Genomic DNA, 23001 nt, shown 5'->3' with positions numbered 1-23001 from the left:
ACAAATGTTCTCACGAGGAGAGGAGGAAGAATCCTTTTCTTTGACTGTAAGGAGGATTCTTAAGGGTTAAGATGAGGTTATGTGTGTTTTAATATGCAATTGTGTTACATTCTCACGGGAAGCATTAAAAGGATCTGAACAGTCAGGAGAGAATAATGAATTAACCGGCCAATAGGAATGAACAGACCAAACAAAACAAAAGAAAAACAAACAAAAAAAAATCATAAAAATGGAAATATTACCTTTCTACACTTTGCTGAATATGTTGCTTTAAAAAAAAAAAAAAAAAAGATTACTTAAGTTGTACAAACTAAATCTATTGCTTATCAAAGTAAAGGAAAAACACTTTATACACAAGGCATGTAATACAACAGTTTAATTTGTTAAATTGATTTTTTATCAGTATTCTTAGATGCTCAATGTCTCCCATCAATGCTACCATTTTTAAGAACTTCAAATATTTTATTTTCCCTTTTATTTAACTAGTTTAAATGACTAGAAAAGAAAATGATGTTTAGTGATTTGAAAAAAAACCTGAAATTCTACAAAAATTGTCCTTATCACTTATCATTCAGTAGTATCTGTTGTTGATTTGATTTGAGCATTTTTTTTCTCTCATTAGTACCCCACAATTACTTTTTTCTAATGTGTCACATGTTAACATTTGTGCTTTTGATTCATGGAGCAGTTTCCAATCGTGTATTTTGCTTTGGCAAGAAATGCTGTCGTGCGTCATCCCGATGAATAGGGGATGATTCACAAAGAGAAGAAGAGCTGAATGAAACAAATGAAACAAATAAGTCATAATCAAGTCCCCCCACCATGACACGCGGAAAACACACATCTGCTGATCGACCAACACTACCAAATTTTTAAAAAAGGGTCTACACTGTCCTATGACAGCATTTTGATCCAATCCACTAAATAAAAAAGATCCCTCTTTTTGAACAACATACCAGAGGTGAGATCACGGACGGTGAGCAGCTTTAATGCATTTCTCTATTTAAACAGAAAATATTTATGTTTGTCTTATTTTTGTGTCGTATTGTATCCTCATTACATTAATGCCTCTCAGACCCATGGTACTTCATTTTTTAAGACTTTGACCTATTAACCTCAATTAGAGACACTACATTACATCCATTTTAGTGAAAACAAAATACTGTACTTATGTACAGCAACATGAATTACTATCAACTAAAAGCTAACTAATGAGACTAATAACCATGTTACCATTGACCACAGTACAAAGACCGAGTTTAGTGATTCTACTATTAGGTCTTACTTCCAAATAGCAAGGAGAAATAAAACATGCACACCAGACTAAAGCTCAGGTCTCTAACAGTAGAGGTTGGAGAAAAAAAAACATAAGTATTAGGACTTTTCTTTCTTTCTTTTTTTTTTTTTTTTTAACAATTTTTAAGTCAAGATTTTTCTTTCCCAACTTTGAAATTTTCAATTTTAGCCTGTTTTTATAATCTGGGTTGGAAAAAAGTTACAGTTTTTCTCAAGCAGAGGATGAAATAAATTTCTCTGACTATCTAGAAATGTCAGTTCAGATGCCATGAATAAATCAAACAAACTGACAAACTTTTTGGAAAATATGGCTCCTCATTAGGGATGGGTATCTTTCACATTTAAAGTGATAAAGTACCAATTCCTGGTACCTGGCAATTGGTATCGGTACTCAACGGTACCAATTTTTGGTACTTTTTTTGTGTTCATGTGGTAAAAAAATATAAATTTGTTTAATAACAAAATTTCTTTCTTTTTTTTTTCAATTTAACATATCTATTTTTCAATATATATAATTTTACAATGCTGTGTTAATGTCAAGCATGGGAAAATACCCACTTTTTTCCACAGTCACAAGGATGCATTTAGGTACCTAAACATGGTACCTTTCAGTTTTACGTGAATTGGTACCTGGCACTTTTGACAGAATTCGGTTGGTACCTATAAGAGTACCTGACTCGGTACCCATACTCCTCATATAGTCTGTAGACATCACAAATATCATTCAACTTGTTCACATTGGTCTGGTGATAAAAAAGCAAACTAAAAAAAAAAAAGAATGCAACAATAGGAAATATCAAAGAATTGCAATTCAAACCAATCAGCACTCCAAAAATTACCAAAGAATCAAATCAGAGAAAAGCATATCACCTAGCCCTGTCTAACAGTACATTATAGTATCATTTTCAGTTCATTACAAGTATTACACAGGATTTTATCATTCTGTGTAGCATTAGCATGTAGCCCAATGTTATCATATTATATTGCATGTCACGTAATATCACGTTGTATCTCGTCACACTAGTGCTTACATTTTTTAAAGATAAGAATATGTTTGCAATGTAATCCTGTGTTATCTTTCTAAATGCATCACATAACTTACAAAAAAGATGCACAGATGGTAACCGCCACTTTGTGCGTTTCACCCCTCAGTGTCAGTGAACCCCTCAGTAAGTTATAACATCTCCAATGGCGGCGTGCACAGTTTGATTGCTGGGCCATGCAGGTGATTTTCCGTGTGGAGTGAGCATGTTCATCTCAGCTCTGTGATTGGCTGGTTATACCCCACCTTGTGCCCACTAACAGTCGGGATAGACTCCAGCTCCCCGTGACCACAGGAGATAAAAGCTGGATGGATCTTAATCTGCAGAATCATGCCATGGATATCTTACCCACAAACGTACACACACCAACATGATACTGGCTGTGGCTTTGGAGATGTATAACCGATTTGTGACAGCTGTGTGCAGGACATCATGTGACACGTATACACACTCTCTCTCTCACACACACACACTCCTCCAATGTAAAACAGACCGTTGGCTGTGTCTGGCATGCCTTGACACAGGCCACGATTGATTAGAGAGATTTACAACGAGTTTCAAACACACACACACACACACACACACACACACACACACACACACACACACGCACGCACACACATGGACACTTGTGAGCAAGGTGTGTGTGCCTGTGTGTGTCTGTGTGCACATGTGCGGATGTTTGTGTGTGCTGCTCTGCATTTATATCAGGTTTGTGGAATCCATAAACACAGAGTCTTGTCGGGACTATGTCAAACTTTGTTTCCTCTCAGACGGACAGTGACACTCTTTTCTGCCTCCAACTTCACCATCACACAAACAGTCGCTGTGACTCTGACACATCCAACCAAAGCTGCTTAAAGATCTGTTTGTGAAACAGAGATCACATCCAGGTTTTTTGAGGAGGACACTGAACTCTTTGTGTGTTTTTAATCACTGACGCTAAACTCATGTGGCAGGCTCAAAGCTCTTTTATCAAAAATCTGCTTCGTCACATGGCGTTAAGTAAAAATACCTCGAGTATGAGAGTACGGGAGAGTACGGGGGTGTTTTCAGACTTGACCACCGAACTAAATTTGTAGCCTATCACCCTGGGCAGTGGAAACACAACAATTGGGAGCATTTATCAAAGTATGCGCTGATTAATCTGACCCGACAGCGTTTGAGAAAATGTGCCTGACAGAGACACATTTGGTCTTTGGATGAGTTCAGACTGAATGGATGTGGTGTTCCAGATGTTGATGAAAGAGAGGTTTTATTCAAGAGCTGAGTTTGATTACAGATTGATAAAGGAAGAATTTTTAGACCTAGCTTTATTTTCTGTTTTGCTAAAGATATTTATACATTTAAGGTCTAACTTTGATACACACTTTCAATGCTGCTGTATTGTTTTAACAGGGTCACAGTGTTTTTAACATTAACTCAGTGTAGAATAACAGATATCTCACTGTGCAATCATTCCAGAGTGACACAACGTCAGCGTCTCCTCGTGGAGCTCATGGATCCATGATGGCTCATATCTGAAATTCTTGGCTGGGATATGTAATGCTTTTTTTGGCTTCACTGATGACAAAACAGCCAACATGACACAAGGGAGTTATTTAACACACACTGTTGATGTTTTATAAGAAGTCGGGAATGCTCAACAATTTGTAAAATCATTCCTGTTTAAAAAAAAAAAAAAGAAAACACAATACTTCATTCAGTTTGACACCATTTTCAGAGTTTAAAGGATGAAAAAAAGTTGCATAAAGTGAAAGTTTTGTATATAAAACTTTTAAATGTGACTGTAAATTGTTTACACTCATACAGAAGCAGTGAAGCTGCAGCTGTACAGGGAGAAGTTAAACACCCACGCTTATACTGGTCAATGAATCAATAGCTACATGTTAACCAATCAAGTGTCTATTGACTTGGTTATAAGTGCTAATGAAAGGCACACACACACACACACACACACAAAGACACACTCTTAACTGCTTTCCCCAGCTGTGTATCGTGTGTGATTCTGTGGACGAGCGCACTTTTAAATAGTTTTTCATTTGCTTCAATCAAAACAGAGACTTGTATCTCTGTGTCGCTGGCTCCTGTGATGTTTACCAGACAGAGTGTGTGTGAGTGTGTGAAAGAAGAGAGTTCAGTGAGACTGGTTATAACCTGGGGCAATGCTGCGGGCTAAATCATTCCTGGAAGAGTGGCAGAAAAGGTAGAAAGCAAAATGTTAAATGCTGACTGATGCTCCGTCTGCTGCTGCCGTCTCTGTTTCTATACTCTGAGGCTCTGTATCTCTGTTTCAACGGTGGTGTTTTCTTTCTCTATCTTTTTATTCATCCCTTCAAAAAATGCTTTTAAAAAAATCATCTTTTTTAAAACCGATCAAACAAACTATGCCTGATCCCGGATAAACCACTATGTATGTCAATAGTTGTAAAGAAACAGAAGCTGTAAGCATAAAATCATGAGAAAAAAATGAAAGTCTTATTCATATCTGAGGAAGTTCAGTTTTTTGTTGTTGATCTTTCGTCAAAATAACAGATTTTCACTCAGTGTCCATTAAATTGGTAAGGGTCACTGCTCAGACGTTGACCATGAACCATGAGGCAGTGTTTTGAGCGGAGAGAGCTGCAAACTGCTGCTGACCTGAAGCACCTGGCTATATGAGAGTTCCCCATCTTCTGTAGTGGATGTCTTTGAGAGAAATCCTGACTTTGGTAACTGTTTTACACCATCCAGGTAAAAATGTGAGTGTGTAAAGGGCGTTTCTGCAGGTGAAAAATCTTTCTGAGGTTAGCATGACATGACTTTGGCAGCAAAGGATGTTTTGGAAGGCCCATGCGTGTCTAATTGTGTTTTTCCGCTATGGTGTAATATGTATGCCTACAGAGTATGTGTATACGTGCGGTGAGTAAACCTCCAACACTAACAGGAGCGTCAGTTTAACTGTAGACCTCAGCAGAGTTGCTGGAAAAAAGTGTGAGATATTACCAACTGAGGAGCTACTGTAGTTATTTTCCTTCCAACCAAAACGCACACACCTACAGGTGGTGATGGTGTGATACACACACATATGGTTCTTGTAAACACAGACAAAAATAGAGCTCCGTTAAATAGATTAGTTCTATGGATCAGCCCTTTATCAGTGATATCTCATCTAACTTTCTGAGTCGGTGTGGAAACTGTAACCTGATATCAGAATCTCCTACAAAGTCCTCAAAAATGAAAGCTGAAGAGGTATGACGGGCCCACTGCTAAACTGATGTTCCAATTATGAGTGAAGTGAGACAGTAAGGGTCTGTATAAAGTGATATTTGCTACAGTTAAATTTGCAGATAAAAATAAACATGGAGAAAAAAATAAAAACCACCATCAAAGTTAAATAAATAAATAAATAAATATTATATAGAATGTCAAAAAAAAAAAAAAAAAGCTGAATGAAAAAAAAAAAAAATAAATAAGTGAATAAGTGACTGAACAGGTGGGTCTCACTCTGTGCAGTATGCCTATGGCAGCACCAGTACAATCTGAGGTGACAGATAAATCCACACCAGTGTGAAGCGCTCTTTCATTCTCTGAGCCAGACCTTTGGAAAAAAAAAAAAAATCCTTTCTCTCCTTTTTTCCAGCCCATCTCCCTCTAATTAAATGGAGCAGTGCCACTGACTAACAGGAGGGCCTGTTTTATCAGCACTCACTGCTTACACTCCTCCATGTTCCTCTGAGTGCCTGAGAGAGGCGGGGAGGGGGGGTCCGAAGCTTCCGTGAAGTCTGCGCTTATCTGATTTGTTTAAAGGTAACATATCATAGAGTTTTTTAATCATTGTATCATGTCTGAACAACAGGTTCTCACCATGTTTCAGTCTAAATATTCCATGAATCAAGAACCAGCTCTGAACGGTTGGTTTGGTCTGTGTGTGTGTCTCTTTAAATCTAAATGAGCTCTTAGAACTTAAAAAGAGAGCTCAGCCCCTCTCCTCCGCATGATGTGCTGTCATGAACACAATGTCATGATTACTGTAGGGGACCTCGATGTAAACCAAAACGTTGTAAATAACATCCAACTACATGTTTGACATGAGATTTCCTCATCCTATTCATCAGGATAATCTCTGACAGGGTTTTATGAAGAGGAGCTTTGAAGGTGAGGGTGGAGAAACTAGGCGAGGGGGCAGGTGTTATAATTACTCAACTTGTGATGTCACAAGTTGGGCAGATTCTGAACAGAGCGACAGGCTGAGCGTTATCAGACAGAGGTGGATTACAAACAAAGGAGTAGGTTGGTGTTGGTAGCAAAAATACGGAAAGAAACATGTTTTGATACGTCTCCTCTAAAGGACAAAAGGATTATAAGAAACTGGCTCAGTTTGATACAGCCAGGAAGCAGCGACACAGACTAAGTCCTCTTTTTGTCACCTTTTCTGTTTCCTCCTCCTCCTCCTTCCCTCTCTCTCTCTCCGGGCAAACCCAGGACCAAGTACCAACAGGGGTCATATCTTTTTAATTATCTTTCCCACCTTTGATTAATTATTCGCCGTGACAACGCGCGTTCATAACGCTTTTCACCTGCCGCCGCTGACTGACGGCCCCTCTGTTGAACTCAAAAGCAAACAGCTGCTGCCATGATCGCCTAGCAACCGGCCGGTGATGGATGAGTACGAGAGATGGATGGCCACAATAAATCACCACGTCTGCCTTGGCGCTATAGAAACCTGGGAAGAGTGGGAGAGATAGAGGAGAGAGGAGGAGGGGAGCAGGGAGCAAAACCCCCAAATGTAACAGCTCTTATTTAAAATGCATGTGGAAGGAGTTTAAAATGAGACATCATTAGTTTGTTTCCTTCCAACAATCTTCCCTCTCCATGTTGGATGATATACCCATTTTCCCAGAACATCTCTGCACAGCCCAGTCACAGAGTGTTACAGTCAAACTAAACATGTGTTGTGTTCCACAAATACACTCAGGCTGGAAAAGCCATGTTACAATCTGCACTACAACTCTTGTCATGGGATCTCCTACATGCACATGGATTTGTGTGCAGCGAGGCCTTCATGTTTCTTCATACAGCGTAATTCATCTGCCACTCTTAGCATGATCGCTACATGACTGCCTCTTGTGCACCAGCAGACAAACAGTAATAAAACCAATTAGAAAAATCCTCATTGTGATCCACGCATTGGCAATTCTCAAGTAGGAGCCACCATATGTGCTTGTTTCTGCGTCAGACAGCAAAAGCCTTCTTGTATTGAGCGTTTTGTGTTCAAGCACCCAACATGCTGAGGTGCCCATGGGCAAGACATCAAACCTCTTCTGCCATAGATGTTATTAGGGCATGGTTTATATTAATGGACATATAGTTGCCTCTTCTATCAGAGGAGGATAAATGTGGTGGTAATTGGTAAGCTCAAAAGCACAATGGCAAAAAGCTATAAAGAGGATTTTTAAGTACAGTCCATCGGTCCATTATTTACAAACTGGGCAAATTGAAATCTATGTGTTACTTCTGTTTTTTTTTTTTTTTTTTTTTTTTTTAATGCCTTTCAAAATTTAGAAAAAAGTACTTACAAGTGCATATTGCTAGATTTAGTTGAAAACCATACAAACAGAATTTTTAAAATCTGTTTTCAACATTTCTTTCTTGCCACGAAATCCCCCAAGGAGACAAAGTCAGGATAACTACAGTATCAGTGTTGGTAGATTGGTGGTAGAAACACACCAATGTACGGACACAGCTCGTCTGATTTTCTACAGATCAGCTAAATTAAGTATCTTAGGTCTTTTGTTTGTTTATTTTTGTCTGTTTTTTGGATATTAGTGTATTCTCTTGGCAGCACGTCTATTTTGGGAGTTTCAGGCTAAAAGGTTGGGAAACCCCTCATCTATAAAGCCACCAAACACTGATACACTTCAGAAGCTGGGAGGGGAAAAAAAAAATCAGGACAGCCTATTCCAAATTTTTCCAAAGTTGTTTCTTCTCCACGTCTCTCACAGCATGAACTTTTCTCCACCAGACAGTTCAGCCGCAGTCACATTACTCACATGGCTCACACTGACTTTATGTGGAAATGGCTGGCAGGGAGAAGTGTAGGTAGAGTTCAGCCATTCATGTTCACATATACAGCTGCAAAACTTCAGGAAGTCATGCAGGGTGTTTTGAAAGGTTAATTCTGTACGTCCAGAAAATTAAGACGCATGAGAAACTCAAGAACTGCTTCAGTGGAAAAAGAAGGAAATAATACCGGCATGAAGATCTCTGTGATAATTCACCAGAAATGTAGCAGCCACAAGTTAGCTCTTTATTGAAAGTTTAATGTGTTGAACAACAATGAAAGCAGTAGTGTGATGAAACTAGTGGCTAAAGTTTTTGGCTAACACACACACACCTTAACTCAAACACACTATTCGAAGTTGAACAGCAGAGGCTCTTCATGGATCCTAAAAAACTCGATGCCCCCTCCAAAATCTGGAGACACTGATGTGTAAAACTGATGTAGTTTTTCTTAGAGAAAATATGTAAAGAGTAGGGATAGGCCGATTATCAGGGCCGATATTTGGCATTTTGAGGCATATCGGCATCTGCCTTTTTTTAAATCCGACGGCCGATAAGAAACAAATTTGAAACTGCATTGTTGCGGCTCTGATGCAGCCGCTCCGCCGTCTGCAGTCACTACTTAGTCCTCAGCACTGTCCCACCCACAGTACCATCTGATTGGTTACAAGCAGAGCCATGGCTCCGGAAACAGCCAATCAGCAGTGCAGTTATTTCAGTTATTGCAGCTACATTGAAACTTTGGAAAACTTTAATTACTGTAGAAAACTTTAGCTTTTTATTTTTTCAAGTTTTAATTTAACTTGATAAAACATGCTGCTGAGCCTGGGAGCTGTTTAAGAAACTTATGCTTAAAGGTATTTGAATGAAGTTAAGTGTTGGAGTTTGTATTGTTCAAAATTTTGACTCCAAGATTTGCACTTTGACTGCAAATTAATATCAGCTTCAAATATCAGTTATCGGCCTCATTGACTACAAATTATCATATTGGCCCAGAAAAATCCATATCAGTCTATCTCTAGTAAAGAGGCGTCACTATGGGCAGTTAAAGTTTTAAAATAATGTGTTGTTCACAAATAAAAGCAAGGTGTGTATAATCATCTGTCATCAGCTCTAACCTTTGACCTTTCAGCACACATCACCTTTGTTTTATATACCGCTTAATGTGTTCACTCCTTCTCCCCACTTTACTGCTTTTCTTCTTTCCCTGCCTTTGCTGAGACCCCGACTGTCCCCTTTTCCCCCCGCCTCCTTCACCTGCCGTGTCCTCACACACACACATTACACACACACACACACACTAACCCACTCGCAGCTGTAGCTCAGGTTACAGCTCTGTAGCGATCCAGTCTAAATAATACAGCAGTGATGAATGGCAGGGCCAGATTCATATCCATCAACAGGCTATTTTTTTTAAGGAGCATCCATCTTCTATAAGGCCTCCCTTTGAATCAGAGAGAAGTGAAGGGAGGGAGAGGGAGAGACTGTACTGCCCCAACCCATGGGAGATACTTGGTTGTGAGTTTGTGTGTGTGTGTGTGTGTTAGATAAGACATCGTGACTGATACACGCCTGCAAGCAACCCCCGAGACACATGAGCACGGGAGAGAGACATACACAGATTGTTATTGACACACAAACATGAGTGCATGCCTGCACATGCCTGCACATGCATCAAGGAGATTAATGGCGGTATGATTTACAATCTATACTTATTTATGATGTGAAATGTGAGTAATTGTGTGTAAAATACTATTTAAAGCTGCTTTATCAATATCAAATGCAGACGCAGTTTTTTACCGATTACCCAGAGGGGATGTGGAAAGAAGTCGGGCCAAAACATTAGTGAAACTAGTCCAATGATTTCTTCCTCCACTCTTCCAACTTCTCACACACTCACTCACTCATTCAGCACCAGTAATCCCCCTCTCTGTGTCTGCATCTCCTTCTCTCCTCCTCACTCTTCATCCCTCAGTCTCTCCCTCTTTCCCTGGAGAAGTGGACCTCAGAGGCAGCGGAGGAAGGAATGCCCTACACACCAAAGCACACATGTGCTTGTATACACACACATTCACATGCACTGCTATGTGCTGCCACACACACACATGTGAGGCCCTGGCAAGGCCCTGTTTGATAAATGACACACGTCTTTGTGTCAGGAGAGAAGGGTGGGTCTGTGATGTATGGCGCGGACGATGAGAGGGGGGAAATCGACTGTTTGGCAGTGAGACGGCGCTCGTCTGCTCGCTGCTCTCCTCCTCTGGTTTCTGTGAGAGCTCGTAACAAACACACATGTATATGTGTGAACTTGCAAACACACCACATCATGCGGTGTGATATAGAAGCTCATGCATTCAGGAAACCAACACCAGATATGCTGTTAGCATGGGTGTGTGAGGGGCAACAAAAAAGGTCGCCCCGCTTTTCCTTTTCAATTTCCTCTTTCTTTTCTTTCTTCATGTGCCACTTTCCGTCTTTCTTTAAGCTCTTTGCCGTCTCTGGCTGAGTTACAGAGAGGGAGAGTTCATCAAGGAAAAGGGGAAGAAAAGACGAGAGGAGCGAGGAGCAGGCGAGCAGTGGAAGGGGGGGTGCAACAATATCAATCACAGCCCCGTTTGGCAACAGAGATACTAGTATTTCAAATAAAACAGCCAAACCAGACAAATAGCCTTAACATGGGGCTGTAACCTGAGCGCCCCCCAGCACCTCCCTGAAACTTCTCATAAAGTGGAGAAACAGAGAGCGAAGGCTTCTGCTTTGTTTTTTTTTCTTCCTCTTCTTCGTCGACTATCTCTCTCCTGCCTCCTTTCTCTTTTTGTCGCGAGCAGGCGAGGTGGCTGACATCTGCAGAGTGCATTTAAAGAGAAAAAAATGTGTCAGAGAAGTGTGATGCACCCCTTTGCACACACACTCAACCACACACACACACACACACACACACACACACACACACACACATGCACACAGGCGGCCCCCCTTGCTCGGTTTCATTAGCTCACTGGCAGGGTGGCACTTCTCAAGCTCATTACTGAGGAAGGATTTATGGCGCGGCAGCCAGTGGCGGAGAAAAGGCATCTGTCAATAATTGCAGGGAGCAGCAACTCCCATCTCCACCAGCTTTGAAATCTCATTAGGTATGCAGTTATCAGGCATAAAGATCAAAAACATTACTCAGCTCCGACAGAAACCGACCAAGAAACATTAATTAGCAACAGGCCCTCACAGTATAAAATAAAACAGCCTTCCTCCTCACTCCTCTCATCTCTCTCTTCCTCTTTTTTCTCCCCCTCCCTTAGCATGGCTCCTTCTCTCTTCCTCTCTCACCTGCCTACTTGGTCTAAACCATCTCACACACACACACACTCAAAAAACAAACTCACACAGGCAGAGGTGAGTTTGCTGGTGGTTTACTTTAACATTTCCTACCACGCCCTTGTACAAACAGACCCTATCAAACCATACATTTCCACGTCCCACACACACTCTCACACACACACACACACACACACACATGTATGAGCTGAGTTGTTGTGCCATAGCGGGTGAGGATAATTCGCCACATCTGAAACTGTTTAACACACAGCAAGAAGGAGGTCCAAAGGTATGTTGGATTGTCTTGTGGCAGCGAATGAGCAGTGACCGCTCAGCCATGTGTGAATATGTGAACGTGTGTGTGTGTGTGTGTGTGTGTGTGTGTGTCAGAGTGTGTGTGAGGAGAGAAGAGGAAGGCACTGTCAGCTTGAGAAGGATGTCAGCTCGGGCTGGCCCTGATTACCCGGGCCTCAGACAGGTCCTCACTGGCTCCCCTGCCTTTCATCACAGCCACCATCACACACACACATATACACGCAACCATACACACACACACACACACACGACTGATGGCTGCCAGTCGCAGCTCAGTTTAGCCAAAGCCTGCGTGGGAAAGGGAAACGAGGGGCTCTGATTGTAGGAGCATGCACTCAAACACACACACACACACACACACACCCGGTGCAGACATAAAGGCAACCCCCACTGAGGGTAAGAAGAAACCCAGACCTGGAGCTGAGCCCAGATGACACTCAAAAGATACACACACATACACACCTTGTCTTGACACAGTATCATCGTCCTGCTAAGCTTGCAGCTCCTTGGACTCCATGATCCTCTCAAACACACTCACACACACGTATACATTACCCTGCGTCTCCTGAGCATGACAGGAAGTGTAACAGGCTGTACATGCTATAAAAATAAAGCTAACCATAAACAGAAGCCACTTGTCATGTTGGAAGGAGTACTGACAACTTGGCTGACTATTAAAAGTTTGTTGCCTTTAGAAGACGGTAAGCCTCTGTCGTTCATCATTTACAGCCCGTTTTTGAAGACGCGTGTGCTGCTTTTGTGGCCGCAACACAGACCCAACCAGAAATGTATTTTGAAGTAACACAGCGTGATAAAAGCCCAGTCTTAGAATTTTTAATACACATGTTTCTGTTTGGTGTCAGCACAGGAAGTGTGCACATGTTTGCGTGTTCCCTCACTCCATTTCCTGTTTGAGTGCTTTTTCCAGGATGCTCTTTGAGTCAGACCTCATGGTAAGCGGCTGATGAAGTACAACAAACTGCAGTGCACTGAGTGTCTGCTTGAGGCTTGCTGGAAAACCAGACGCCTTATTGGATTTCATGTTAAAATGTTCATTTTTACGCAGATTCGGCCAACCTGTGTAGTCATGCACCCCTTAAATCTAGGAAGCTTAAGTTCAAATCCACCACAGAGATCCTTTTGCAGCATCTCACTCCGCTCTCTGTCGGTTTCCTGCTCTAGCCTCTCAAAATAAAAGCATAAAACCCAGAATATAAAACTCAAAAAAAAAAAAAAAAAAAAACACAATTCTTTGGTGACAACTTGTCCATTAAAATTATAGTGTGGTTTAAAGTTGTGCATGATTTGGGGTGTGTTATGGTTCATTTGCCAGGCGGCAAAGCCACAATCCCGTCCCTGTGGTGGTTTGAAATAAGACAGACAACAGTTGCTGTCACCACTTCCAATATGGCAACCGCTGTGGCTGCACAATATCAAAAAACAAACAAACAAAAAGGTTCTGCAACATTTTTCCTTTCAGCTATAAATATATAGCAATGTGAGAAAAAGGATGTATACCAAAAAGTTGCAGAAAAGCTCATGTCTGTTTCCCTGCCCTCCTTCACCCCACTGGGTCCAGCTCTCTGACTGTGTGACCGAGATACACACATGGAGGGGACACAGACAAGATTCAGATGACATGCTTATAAATCATCAATCATTTACAGCAGTCGTCTTTACTGAAATAAGAACTCTCCATCTTCCTCTGGATGCTATTTTCACATTATACTGTAAGCACTCTACAGGTATGGACACTTAAACACTATGCGATCACTTTAGTGCTCTGTATTTGTGCCAACGATAATACAGAGCACTGGGATGAGCAGGACAACACTGTAAGAAAACAATTCCTGCTTCATGGATGAAGCTTTTACAAGATGTCTGTGACGGCAGCAGTATTACATACATGTTCCCATTCTACATTAATGTAACAGAAACAAGAAACCAGGGATGTGGCACACTCGGGTCACATGACTGACCTCTGAGTCATGCACACATCAGAATCAGGATGGTCAAAAAACATAGCTTCATTACAATGGGTGACGTCACTGAGGCCAAATCCATGTTTCATAAAGTGTGTGGTGAAATTTTGCCCAATGATCTTTGCTCTGCAACTAATATATTCAGACTCTAAAACGTTAAGAAACTTTCATACCGTGTTAAAACAGCTGTTCAAATATTTGAATTACAGCATTTCATCAGGTCCTGCATGTTTTGTTTGCCTAACACACACAGACACACACACACACACATGCTGACATTTGTACACTGAAAAATTGTTTGGCTCATCTGTACAAGGTTTGTCTACACTTATTTTATATATCTATATATATATATATATCTATATATATATATATATATATATATATATATATATATATATATATATATATATATATATATATATATATATATATATATATATATATATATATAACCATTTTTAAAATTATGTCACCAAAAAACTTTTAAAAATATTTCAATCTCCATTTTTTAAGTCTTTTTGCTAATTATTAAGCTGACAGAATGCTTCCTAACTTATTTTAAAGGCACAAAAAAAGAAGGATATCCTCCTGACTACCAGTAGTTCAAATTTGTCCTCTGTGGGGGAAATTTGTACACCTAAATATCTTCCACTTACTTCACACTACTGAATAAACTCCTCATGCTACCTACAGAGGACATTTAGGGCTTTTCAATGATACCAAATGTGAAGGGGTGGGGCTTTGGTACCTTTCTCTTTTTCATTAAGTAAAATGGCGTCCATCAGTGGAAGTGCAATTTATGGGAAGAGGAAAAGTAAGTGCATAAAACTTTTTAATATGCAAATTTTCGCTTGAAATTTTGGTGGCATATTTTATATGTGACTCTTAACAACACATTTGAACATTTTCTGAATAATTTTTACTGTATTTTAGCATTGTAATATACTATTAATATACATAATATCTGAAATATAAAAAACTTCTTTTCAAAAAAACAAAAAAAATGTGTTCAGTATTCTAATAACCTCACAAAGATTAGGGAATCTTAAAATCTTTGTGATTGGACAATATTTTTTTTCCTGGTAGTCAGGAGGATATGAGGAGTGCAGCCTACTAATATAACACCGCTTTTGGTGGATATTTTTGCAAGATTACATAGATATGAAAAAATAAAATCCAGTGAGGGAACATGAAAGATGTTGTTCCTGTTTCGGACTAATTTAATTTGCGTTTTTTGGGTCTGGATTTGTTCATTTTTAAACACATTTAAGGCTGCATCCCATCTTTCTGTGAAGTATGCCAACAGATAATTCATCTTACTCTGCTTCCTGTATCCTTCTGCCCTTTGTTGTGCATCCTCTCTTCAACTCTTTGCACCCATGCACTCTCCCACAAGCACACCACATTGCTCACTTCTCACAAAAACATTCTTTGGGGAGGAAAAAGGAGAACAGGGAGGAGGCAGAGAGAGGAGAGGAGAGGGAGGAAGAGAAGAATTGGGGGGGTGAAAAAAATGAGGAAAGGATGCAGCCTTGTGAGCCAATTTAAGAAATAACTGCTGATGCATCAGCTATTGACTGTTTGAGCGCTCGTGATAACGCTCAAGGCGAAACTGGGAGCAAAATGACAGCATCAACTGCCTGCAATAAAGTGCAGAGCGCCAGACCAAGGGAGCTCTAATTGACAGCTGTCAACCTAATGGGAGCCATGACGGAAGATTCTTGGAGAGGGAGGGAAAGAAACACTGTTTATAAACCATCAGCCACTTATCCTCAAGGAAGGGAAGGAGGGAGGAGGGGAGGAGGAGGCTCCACTCCCCTCCCTCCCTGTCTCTTCCTCCCTCTTCCTCTGTCTCCCTCTATGATTGTCGTTTGTCTACTCGCTTGCTTTTTCATTCGCTCCCACTCTCTCTTTTCCAGTGCACATAATCTTTTTTACAATCTCATTACCTTTCTGTCTTTCCCTATGATAGAATATTTAACTATGCAACAGTTCTCCCACTTTATATCTGCTCTCTGTCTGCGTCTCTGGGTTCATTGTGGCAGAGCGTGGTGGGGCAGGAGCACCGAGAAAAGCAGAAGAGGGCCATAACTAATCACAATGTCAGTTAGCTGCCTGGGAAAGACTCACTCCACACAAAGTAATGTAGGGAGCAGGACTGAGACTGGCACGCACAGACTGAGACTCAAAGTCCTTTCAGCTCAGCCTGCATGTACAGGCTGAGAGTATGTGGTGAGTTTTAGTTAGAGACAGGCTTAGGGAGGCAGATTTGTAATTTTGTGAATAGGAGGGATCTTTTATACTGAGCTGAAAGAAGCTAGCCGCTACTTTAACTGATGTAGTTAGCAAGCTGGTTAAACTGGATGTTACAACTGTTTGCTTTTAGCCAATAACAAAAGCTTAAGATTAAGACTTTCTTTTAATCTAATGAGACCTTTAGTAAGGTGTGATCTTATTTCCTTTCATGTTTTTTTTTTGCATTTTCTTCATATTAACTGATGAAACCTGTTGTGTGAAAATCCCACATCATTGCAGAATTGTCTGTTTTTGCTTTTTCCAGCAGAATAAATGTATCCTGCGACCTCTTGTGGTGGACTTTCCCTTGAGATTGGGCAGCATTACCACAAAATAAAAGAATAACAGCCAAAAAATAATACTTTTCCAAGTCACATACGCAAATATTTATGTATTAAAGAAAAAAAAAAGTCTGAGGAAAATTTTCCAACCATACAGGCCTTTACACCATGATTTTGTGGTGTGTTTTAAAAAGGTGACCCATCTCTATCCTTGAGCATCAGACAAAGACAGTAATAATGAACTGCTTTTATGTGTTTACTGCATCCTAACAGAAAGTGACCCTGGGTTTGAAGTGATGCAATGCAATAAATAAAAGTAATAAAGACGGCTAACTGTCTCCCATGTGAGTACTTTAAAAGTAAGACGTAGCAGACAATATCCATCTTCCATAAAAGGAGTTCTTTGGATAAATGTTTAATCAACAAACAGAAAGGACAACGGAAGACTCTTTATTAAGAAGCTGAAAACTCAGTGTTCATGTTCAGGAAACTTTAAGATAACTCATCCATACTCACTCAAAGAACATCTGGGAATGATGAAGCATTTACTCAGTGCTTCGCAATTAATCTGACTCAGTTTTGGTTTGAAGCGCAGCATATTAAAAAAAAAAAAAAACTATAAACGCGGGACATTTCAGGTGAATAGACTGCAGATGAAAATGTCCGCTTTGAGTGCTGATGCTTAAATAAAATAAATCCACTTCATTAGAAATTCCAGCGGACAACTTTGACTTCTGGGATGAGTAATTTCTCAGTTTTATCTTTCAGTGAGGACTTGAATAAATTCTTCTGGAAAGTCTAACAGGCAAAGATGGAGAATAAGGGAGGCTTTAGTGGGAAGAAAATATTAAAAATTAAAAAATAAGGATTTTATTTTATTTTATTTTTAGCGACTGTGGCTAATAATGTGTGGAGCAAAAGGCTGCGAGAAGGTTCTGTTTGTGAAACTATTAACAGAATCATCAAGACTCTTTTTAAACAAGGTTAATTAACCTCATTATATTGACATGTTTCATTAGATGCTATTGTCGTAGACTGAGCCGCACCATAGGCCACAATACAGCACAGAGTGTGTCTTAATGTTTTAGTTTTTACAAGATCAACATCGTCTGTAGAGATCATCCTCACATAAAATGTACAATAAAAGAGGAAAACGTCCCGTTCTTTCATGCATGTAAATCCTTGTTTAAAACGTGTTTTTGTTTTATGGTTAAGTGTGTGTGTACGTGTGTGTACGTGTGTACCAGCACCTTCCTGTGTGTGTGTGTGTGTGTGTGTGTGTGTGTGTGTGTGTGTGTGTGTGAGTGACTGAGTATATCTAAGTGGGCCACTGCATCTCGACTTAGATCCACCGCGAGTGCAACGTTAACACACATCAAGCATGATTAATCTCTCGCTCTCATCTACAATCAATCACACACACACACTCACAGGCGGAGGCAGAGAAATCACAGAAATCAGCTGCTTTTCCTCCTCGGCTGCCATCTATCTCCTGTCGGACAGAACCAGATCTGTCTTGATGTTAATATTTACATAAATCATGCTTAGCCTCTTTGGACACCATGCTGATGATAGGTGTTTCCACTCTGGGAAAGTGTCATTGAGTAGCTAATAATGACCAGTGTCAACGTCATCAATCTGTGGCGGGCTCAAAGGAGGAAGGCACACACACACATGCATGCACACACGCATGCACACAATGCTGTGTTAACCCCATGCAGCTTGTCTTTACAGCTGAACATCCTCCGTTTTTACATGCATAACTCTGAAACAATAGATGTTCAGCCGCCGTGTAAAATCTGTGGTCGGACAAAGAAAAATATGTAGAAAGAATAATACACAGCATGTTTGATGTTTCAGCTTCCTCCTTCTTAACAATGATCCGTTTGGTCGAGACTCGCTTTGAAGCCCCCGGACAAAAGCCTGCCGCTCGCCTGAGCTTTGTCTTTTCCTGAAGTCAGGAGTGCTGCGAAAATAAATAGCCATGCTGAGAAAACAGTGCACGCGCGCACGTATACAGATGTGTGTGATCAAGACACAGATTTTTCTAGCAACGTAGAAAACGCACGCTAGAAAATTTGCCTCAACTGAAGTTTGCTCACGAAACAACAAACGCCATTCCTACTCGAAGTGAGCCACCACTGGCCAGGCTTGCCAACCGAAGATGGGGAAGCCAAAGGGATGGGTGGGTGCAATGGAGGGAGGTGGGGGTGGGAGGGTTGGGAGGGGGGGGCATATGAGGACAGTGTAAGATCAAGTTGATTACATCCAACTATGCTGCAGACCTAATTGGCGAGCGTGACAGTGTGCGGAGCTTGTCATCTCCAATCATTAGGCCTGTCAGAGATCCATCAGATGCTCGGCTAATTAGGAGAACGCTAATGAAGCTGGCAAAACAACTCCTCTTTTTAGACAGCTGAGTGCGCTCCATCGCTAGGCTTCAAGTGAGAGTGTGTGTGTGTGTGTGTGTGGAAGAGGTCTGTAAGAAAGATGGCGGAGGAAGAGTGCAGGGCTCAGGGATACCGTGGCCTTATGTTGAGTATGAGGGAAAGGTTACTTCTTCATGCTTGTGCAGAACCCCACAGCAGAGCAGAGAGGACTTAATTGGATCTACACATGTTCTGTTTCAGTAATAAGTAATGAAAAACACACGACAGGTTCTAAATCAGCAGATCCAAATGAACCTTTCCATAAACACTCTGACCTTTAACCAGATTTACAGCTTTATGTCATCTCAACGAATCTGATGGTTGAATGAATCACTGGAGCGCTGTGTGTTCGAGCTGTTGCCTGTAACCACATCAGGGGGGAAGTATTTTCAGGGTGCAGAGTTGGGAGACTAAATCAGATACATACAAGAGAAGAAGAGGAGATGTGATGTGGAAATAAAACAAAAAATCAAGACTGGGGGTATTTTGCTCCCCCCAAAGTTCCCAATCAAGGCCTATCATTTGCCATCCTCCCATAACTCTTGCCATCACTACAGCGCAATCAATTTGTCATCAGTCTTTGTGTGCCATGCAGTTCTTCTCAGCGTTATAAGTTGCAGCTGTGAACAAGGGAGGGAGGGAGACGGAGAGAGGAGGGGTTGAAAAAAATCGGAAGCTGCCAATAGTCTAAAATGAAACTCCTCCTTTGCCTGCCTCGTGTTTGTTCTCGTTTCTCATCAAAGGAATAAATGCCTCATTTTCTCTCCCAGCACTCTCACTCGCTCATTCCAGCTGAATAAAAAGGCTTTCAGTCATCCCGCTATGCATCCATCCATCCATCCATCTGTCTGTCCATCCATCCATCCATCCCTCCATCCATCCACACGCCCAGTCTTTCCCCCTCCCATTGTGTCCATTAAGGCTAAAACATTTTGATCAAGTAAGGCCCAGGGCTGAGAACACATGAGACTCTCCCTCTCTGTGTGCCAGCCTCTGATTGACCATTAGGGCCATTGATGAATGTGGCTGTCAGAGGGCAGACAATTAAATCAAATATGAAACAAAGTCTCTCTGACGGCTCCTTCTGATGGAGCAAACCAGTCTTCCGCCTCACGATTAGGCTAATAGTTACATTTTTCATACCACTGTGTGTGTGCAGAGGGAAAAAAAAGTATGCATGCTGGTTTATATGAAGTGTAAAGTCAATGCAGCATGCGGCATGTGCATGCACCACTGCACACATGTAATTACGTGTGTGAGAATGTATGTGTGTGTGTGTAAGTGGGTGTGTTGGTGGGCTGAGGACTTTTTGCATCTTTTAGAGTTTGAAAAGTTGCAATCCAGGGTGCGTTGTTGCCAAATAGTTTTCATTAGGATTTAAATAGTTACATGTGATGACGACAATTTTAAATTGTGGAGATATTTTCCCCACTGTTAGTGTTTTTCAGCTGCATCTTCCATGAGATTCATACAGGATATGATTTTTTTTATAAACCTGGAAATAAAGGTGCAGCGGGAACACCAAAACTCTCAGTCCCATTTCGTAGGAACATAAAATAAAAGCTGATTTTTTGACCACATCACATCTGAAGTGAAGGCAGGAAAAGAAGGAAAACCAGAGCAACAAAGATGCTGTTAAATGATGGTGTTAATGGCTCTAAGTTAGTGAGGCCAGACGTGACTTGAGCAGGCCCTCAGTGCTACAAGAAAGAGCGAGAGACAGGCGGGGGTAGGAGAAGGAAGGGGAGGGGGGAGGGGTGATTTATTGACACTTATCGGGAATGAACAGATCAAAGGCTCGGCCAGATGACAGGTGATCAATCAGGCATCAAATCAAAGATGGCGATTGTCCATTAAAGCTCTCTTCCAGTATACACTCCCTCCCCGGGCTGTGAAATAATCTTTAGGCTAGAAGAGAAAAGTCTTTCCCAGAAACTGAAGAAGAAGAGGAGAAAGAAAACGGATGGAGGACGCACACAAAACAAAGCGAGTCATTTCATGCTTAAGTCCAAAATACATGAACGAGTGAGAAGTGAGAAGAAATGAAAGGGATATTTTTCAGGAGGTTAAAACATGTTTCATGACACAAAGAGGTCACCAAAAGCCAATAAGCTTCCACTTAATTCATGTAGGGAGTACACTAACAGCACGGAGGTGTCGCTGAATCCCAAGCAGACAAATAAAACACACTCTCGCCAAAGTATCGAAAAATGTTGAAACACAAGAAAGGGAAAAAATACCCTGATGAAGTGTGAGGTTCCTGTGATTCATCAGTGTTTCTGGGTTAATCTGACTGTGTAAACGGAAATCAGCGACCAGCAGAGGCCTCTGTGACAAAAGCTGACCCCAGGGCTCCCCCCAAAAACCTCCACATTATAGATCCTTAATTCCACCGTCAATATCCACCAGCAGAGAGGGAAGGAGGAAGGAGGCGCAGTGTGAACGGCTGGACAGAGGTAGAAGAACGACTTATGGAAGATCAAGTTCTCTGACGCCAACAAGAGGTTCATAAAAGAAGGTATTATTTTTACATCGACACACTCTCACGGGGAGTCCTTTAAGGCATGCACGCACTGGTGCACAGCAGCTGACCTCTGACCTTTTTATGAGGTGAAGGGGCTGATCGTTTCTACTAAGTAGTTACACCTGTAATTACCCAAACAATTCTTCAAACTATTCTTCAAGTAAAACTGAAAATAGTTGTTGGTTGTTCTGATTAATTTGCGCAGAGTTTCTTTGATACATTTTTATCGTCAAGGAATAAAAGCCAGAGGATAAAAACAATCCAAAACCAAAATATAAAAACCCATTTAAAGACTTGGGGCAGCTTCGTTAATGTATGAACCCCAAAGTGGTTACATTTGCAGCAAGACACAATAAACAAAAACAGAAAATGCTGCATTTACACAAATGGTGTAACTGCAAACTTTTTACATTATTCACAAAAAGCCACTCAACATAAATCAGGATGACTAATCTGCTCACCAACTCATCGTTTCAGTTCTGCTGATGCTTACAAAAATAAATGAGTGACATATTTCAGTCAAAGAAAAACAAGTTCTGTTAAAACTCTCCAATGATGTGTTTGAACAGAACATGTATGTTTGCTCCATCTCTGCTTTTGACAGACATTAGTCTTAAGGATGTTTAGATGAGATAGGAAAAGTTGTGTTGGGACTTTAGGGCTGTGATACACGTTTGCTCTCAGTACAAAAGCTGTTGTAGTCACATGAGTGTTTCAATGAGGGTGAGAGAAATATCAATGAAAAGTGAGTGAATGAAGGAGGTGTGGAGAAGGGGGCACACATGGAGGCATGAGGAAGAAACAGGAAGATAGAGAGAGGTGAATTCCATGTAAACCAAAGCCAGTTCGTACCTGCGGCGCGCCGAGGCGCTTGCTGCTTCCTCCGCGGCATGTCGGCTGCGGGGGCCCGGCAGGGAGTTCTTCTCTGGCCCCGGTGATCCGAGGTTGCCTGGGGGATCCTCGGAGCTTTGATACACAGTTTTCCCCCCTGGGTGCGCTCTTAGGGCTCCCACATAGGTCGGGGTGGGTGGGTGTAAGGAGGGGAGGGTGAGCAGTTTTCGTACACAAAAATGATTCAAAGGAGAAGGAGCCAGTGGATGCGAGGAGGGTAAAAATAAAAAATAAATAAAAAAGAGGGGGAATAAACCCCCGAGCTGCTGCTCGTTCTCTGTCGCTCGCTGTCTCGCCCGCTCCGGTTGCTTGGATGGACGCGGTGGGAGCTGGAACAGAGGGGGCTCCGCGGTACGAAAACACAGAAAGGAGGTTGAAAAGCGCCTTGTGTCTCCGTGTGATCCTCTTTACTCGGCGTCGGAGGCTGCAACAGGCAAGCTTGAAGGGATAAAACCAAATGATCGCGTCAGTCAAAAGTCCGCAAACAAGGCGACAACACATCAAGAGCTGACACAACTGAAGCCCTGCGCCTCCTCTACGGCTCAACCTCTCCGCCGCTGATAGGCGTCACGTAGCTCCCTGTCTCTC

The 23001-nt window shown here is 41.4% G+C and overlaps 1 protein-coding gene across 2 annotated transcripts in view; it reads right to left on the bottom strand.

The window, feature by feature from the left end:
* Positions 1-23001, bottom strand: part of tshz3b (teashirt zinc finger homeobox 3b) — a 43495-nt gene that overhangs the window by 18839 nt on the left and 1655 nt on the right. Inside the window, exon 2 of one of the 2 annotated variants that reach the window (XM_074666379.1) lies at positions 22375-22851. In XM_074666379.1, coding sequence (XP_074522480.1) covers positions 22375-22414 — 40 coding nt within the window. In that variant the 5' untranslated portion in view covers positions 22415-22851. Of the gene's footprint in view, positions 1-22374; positions 22955-23001 lie in introns of those variants that run through there. The other variant, XM_074666380.1, reaches the window with a different exon arrangement.

The sequence above is a fragment of the Halichoeres trimaculatus genome, unplaced genomic scaffold (genome assembly GCF_033239565.1).
Source record: "Halichoeres trimaculatus isolate MK-OKI-2021-1 unplaced genomic scaffold, fHalTri1.1 fHalTri1_scaffold_3, whole genome shotgun sequence".
NCBI classification, from domain to species: domain Eukaryota; kingdom Metazoa; phylum Chordata; class Actinopteri; order Labriformes; family Labridae; genus Halichoeres; species Halichoeres trimaculatus.
Note: the sequence above shows the minus strand (reverse complement) of the source record. Positions and strands in the feature narration are given on the sequence as shown.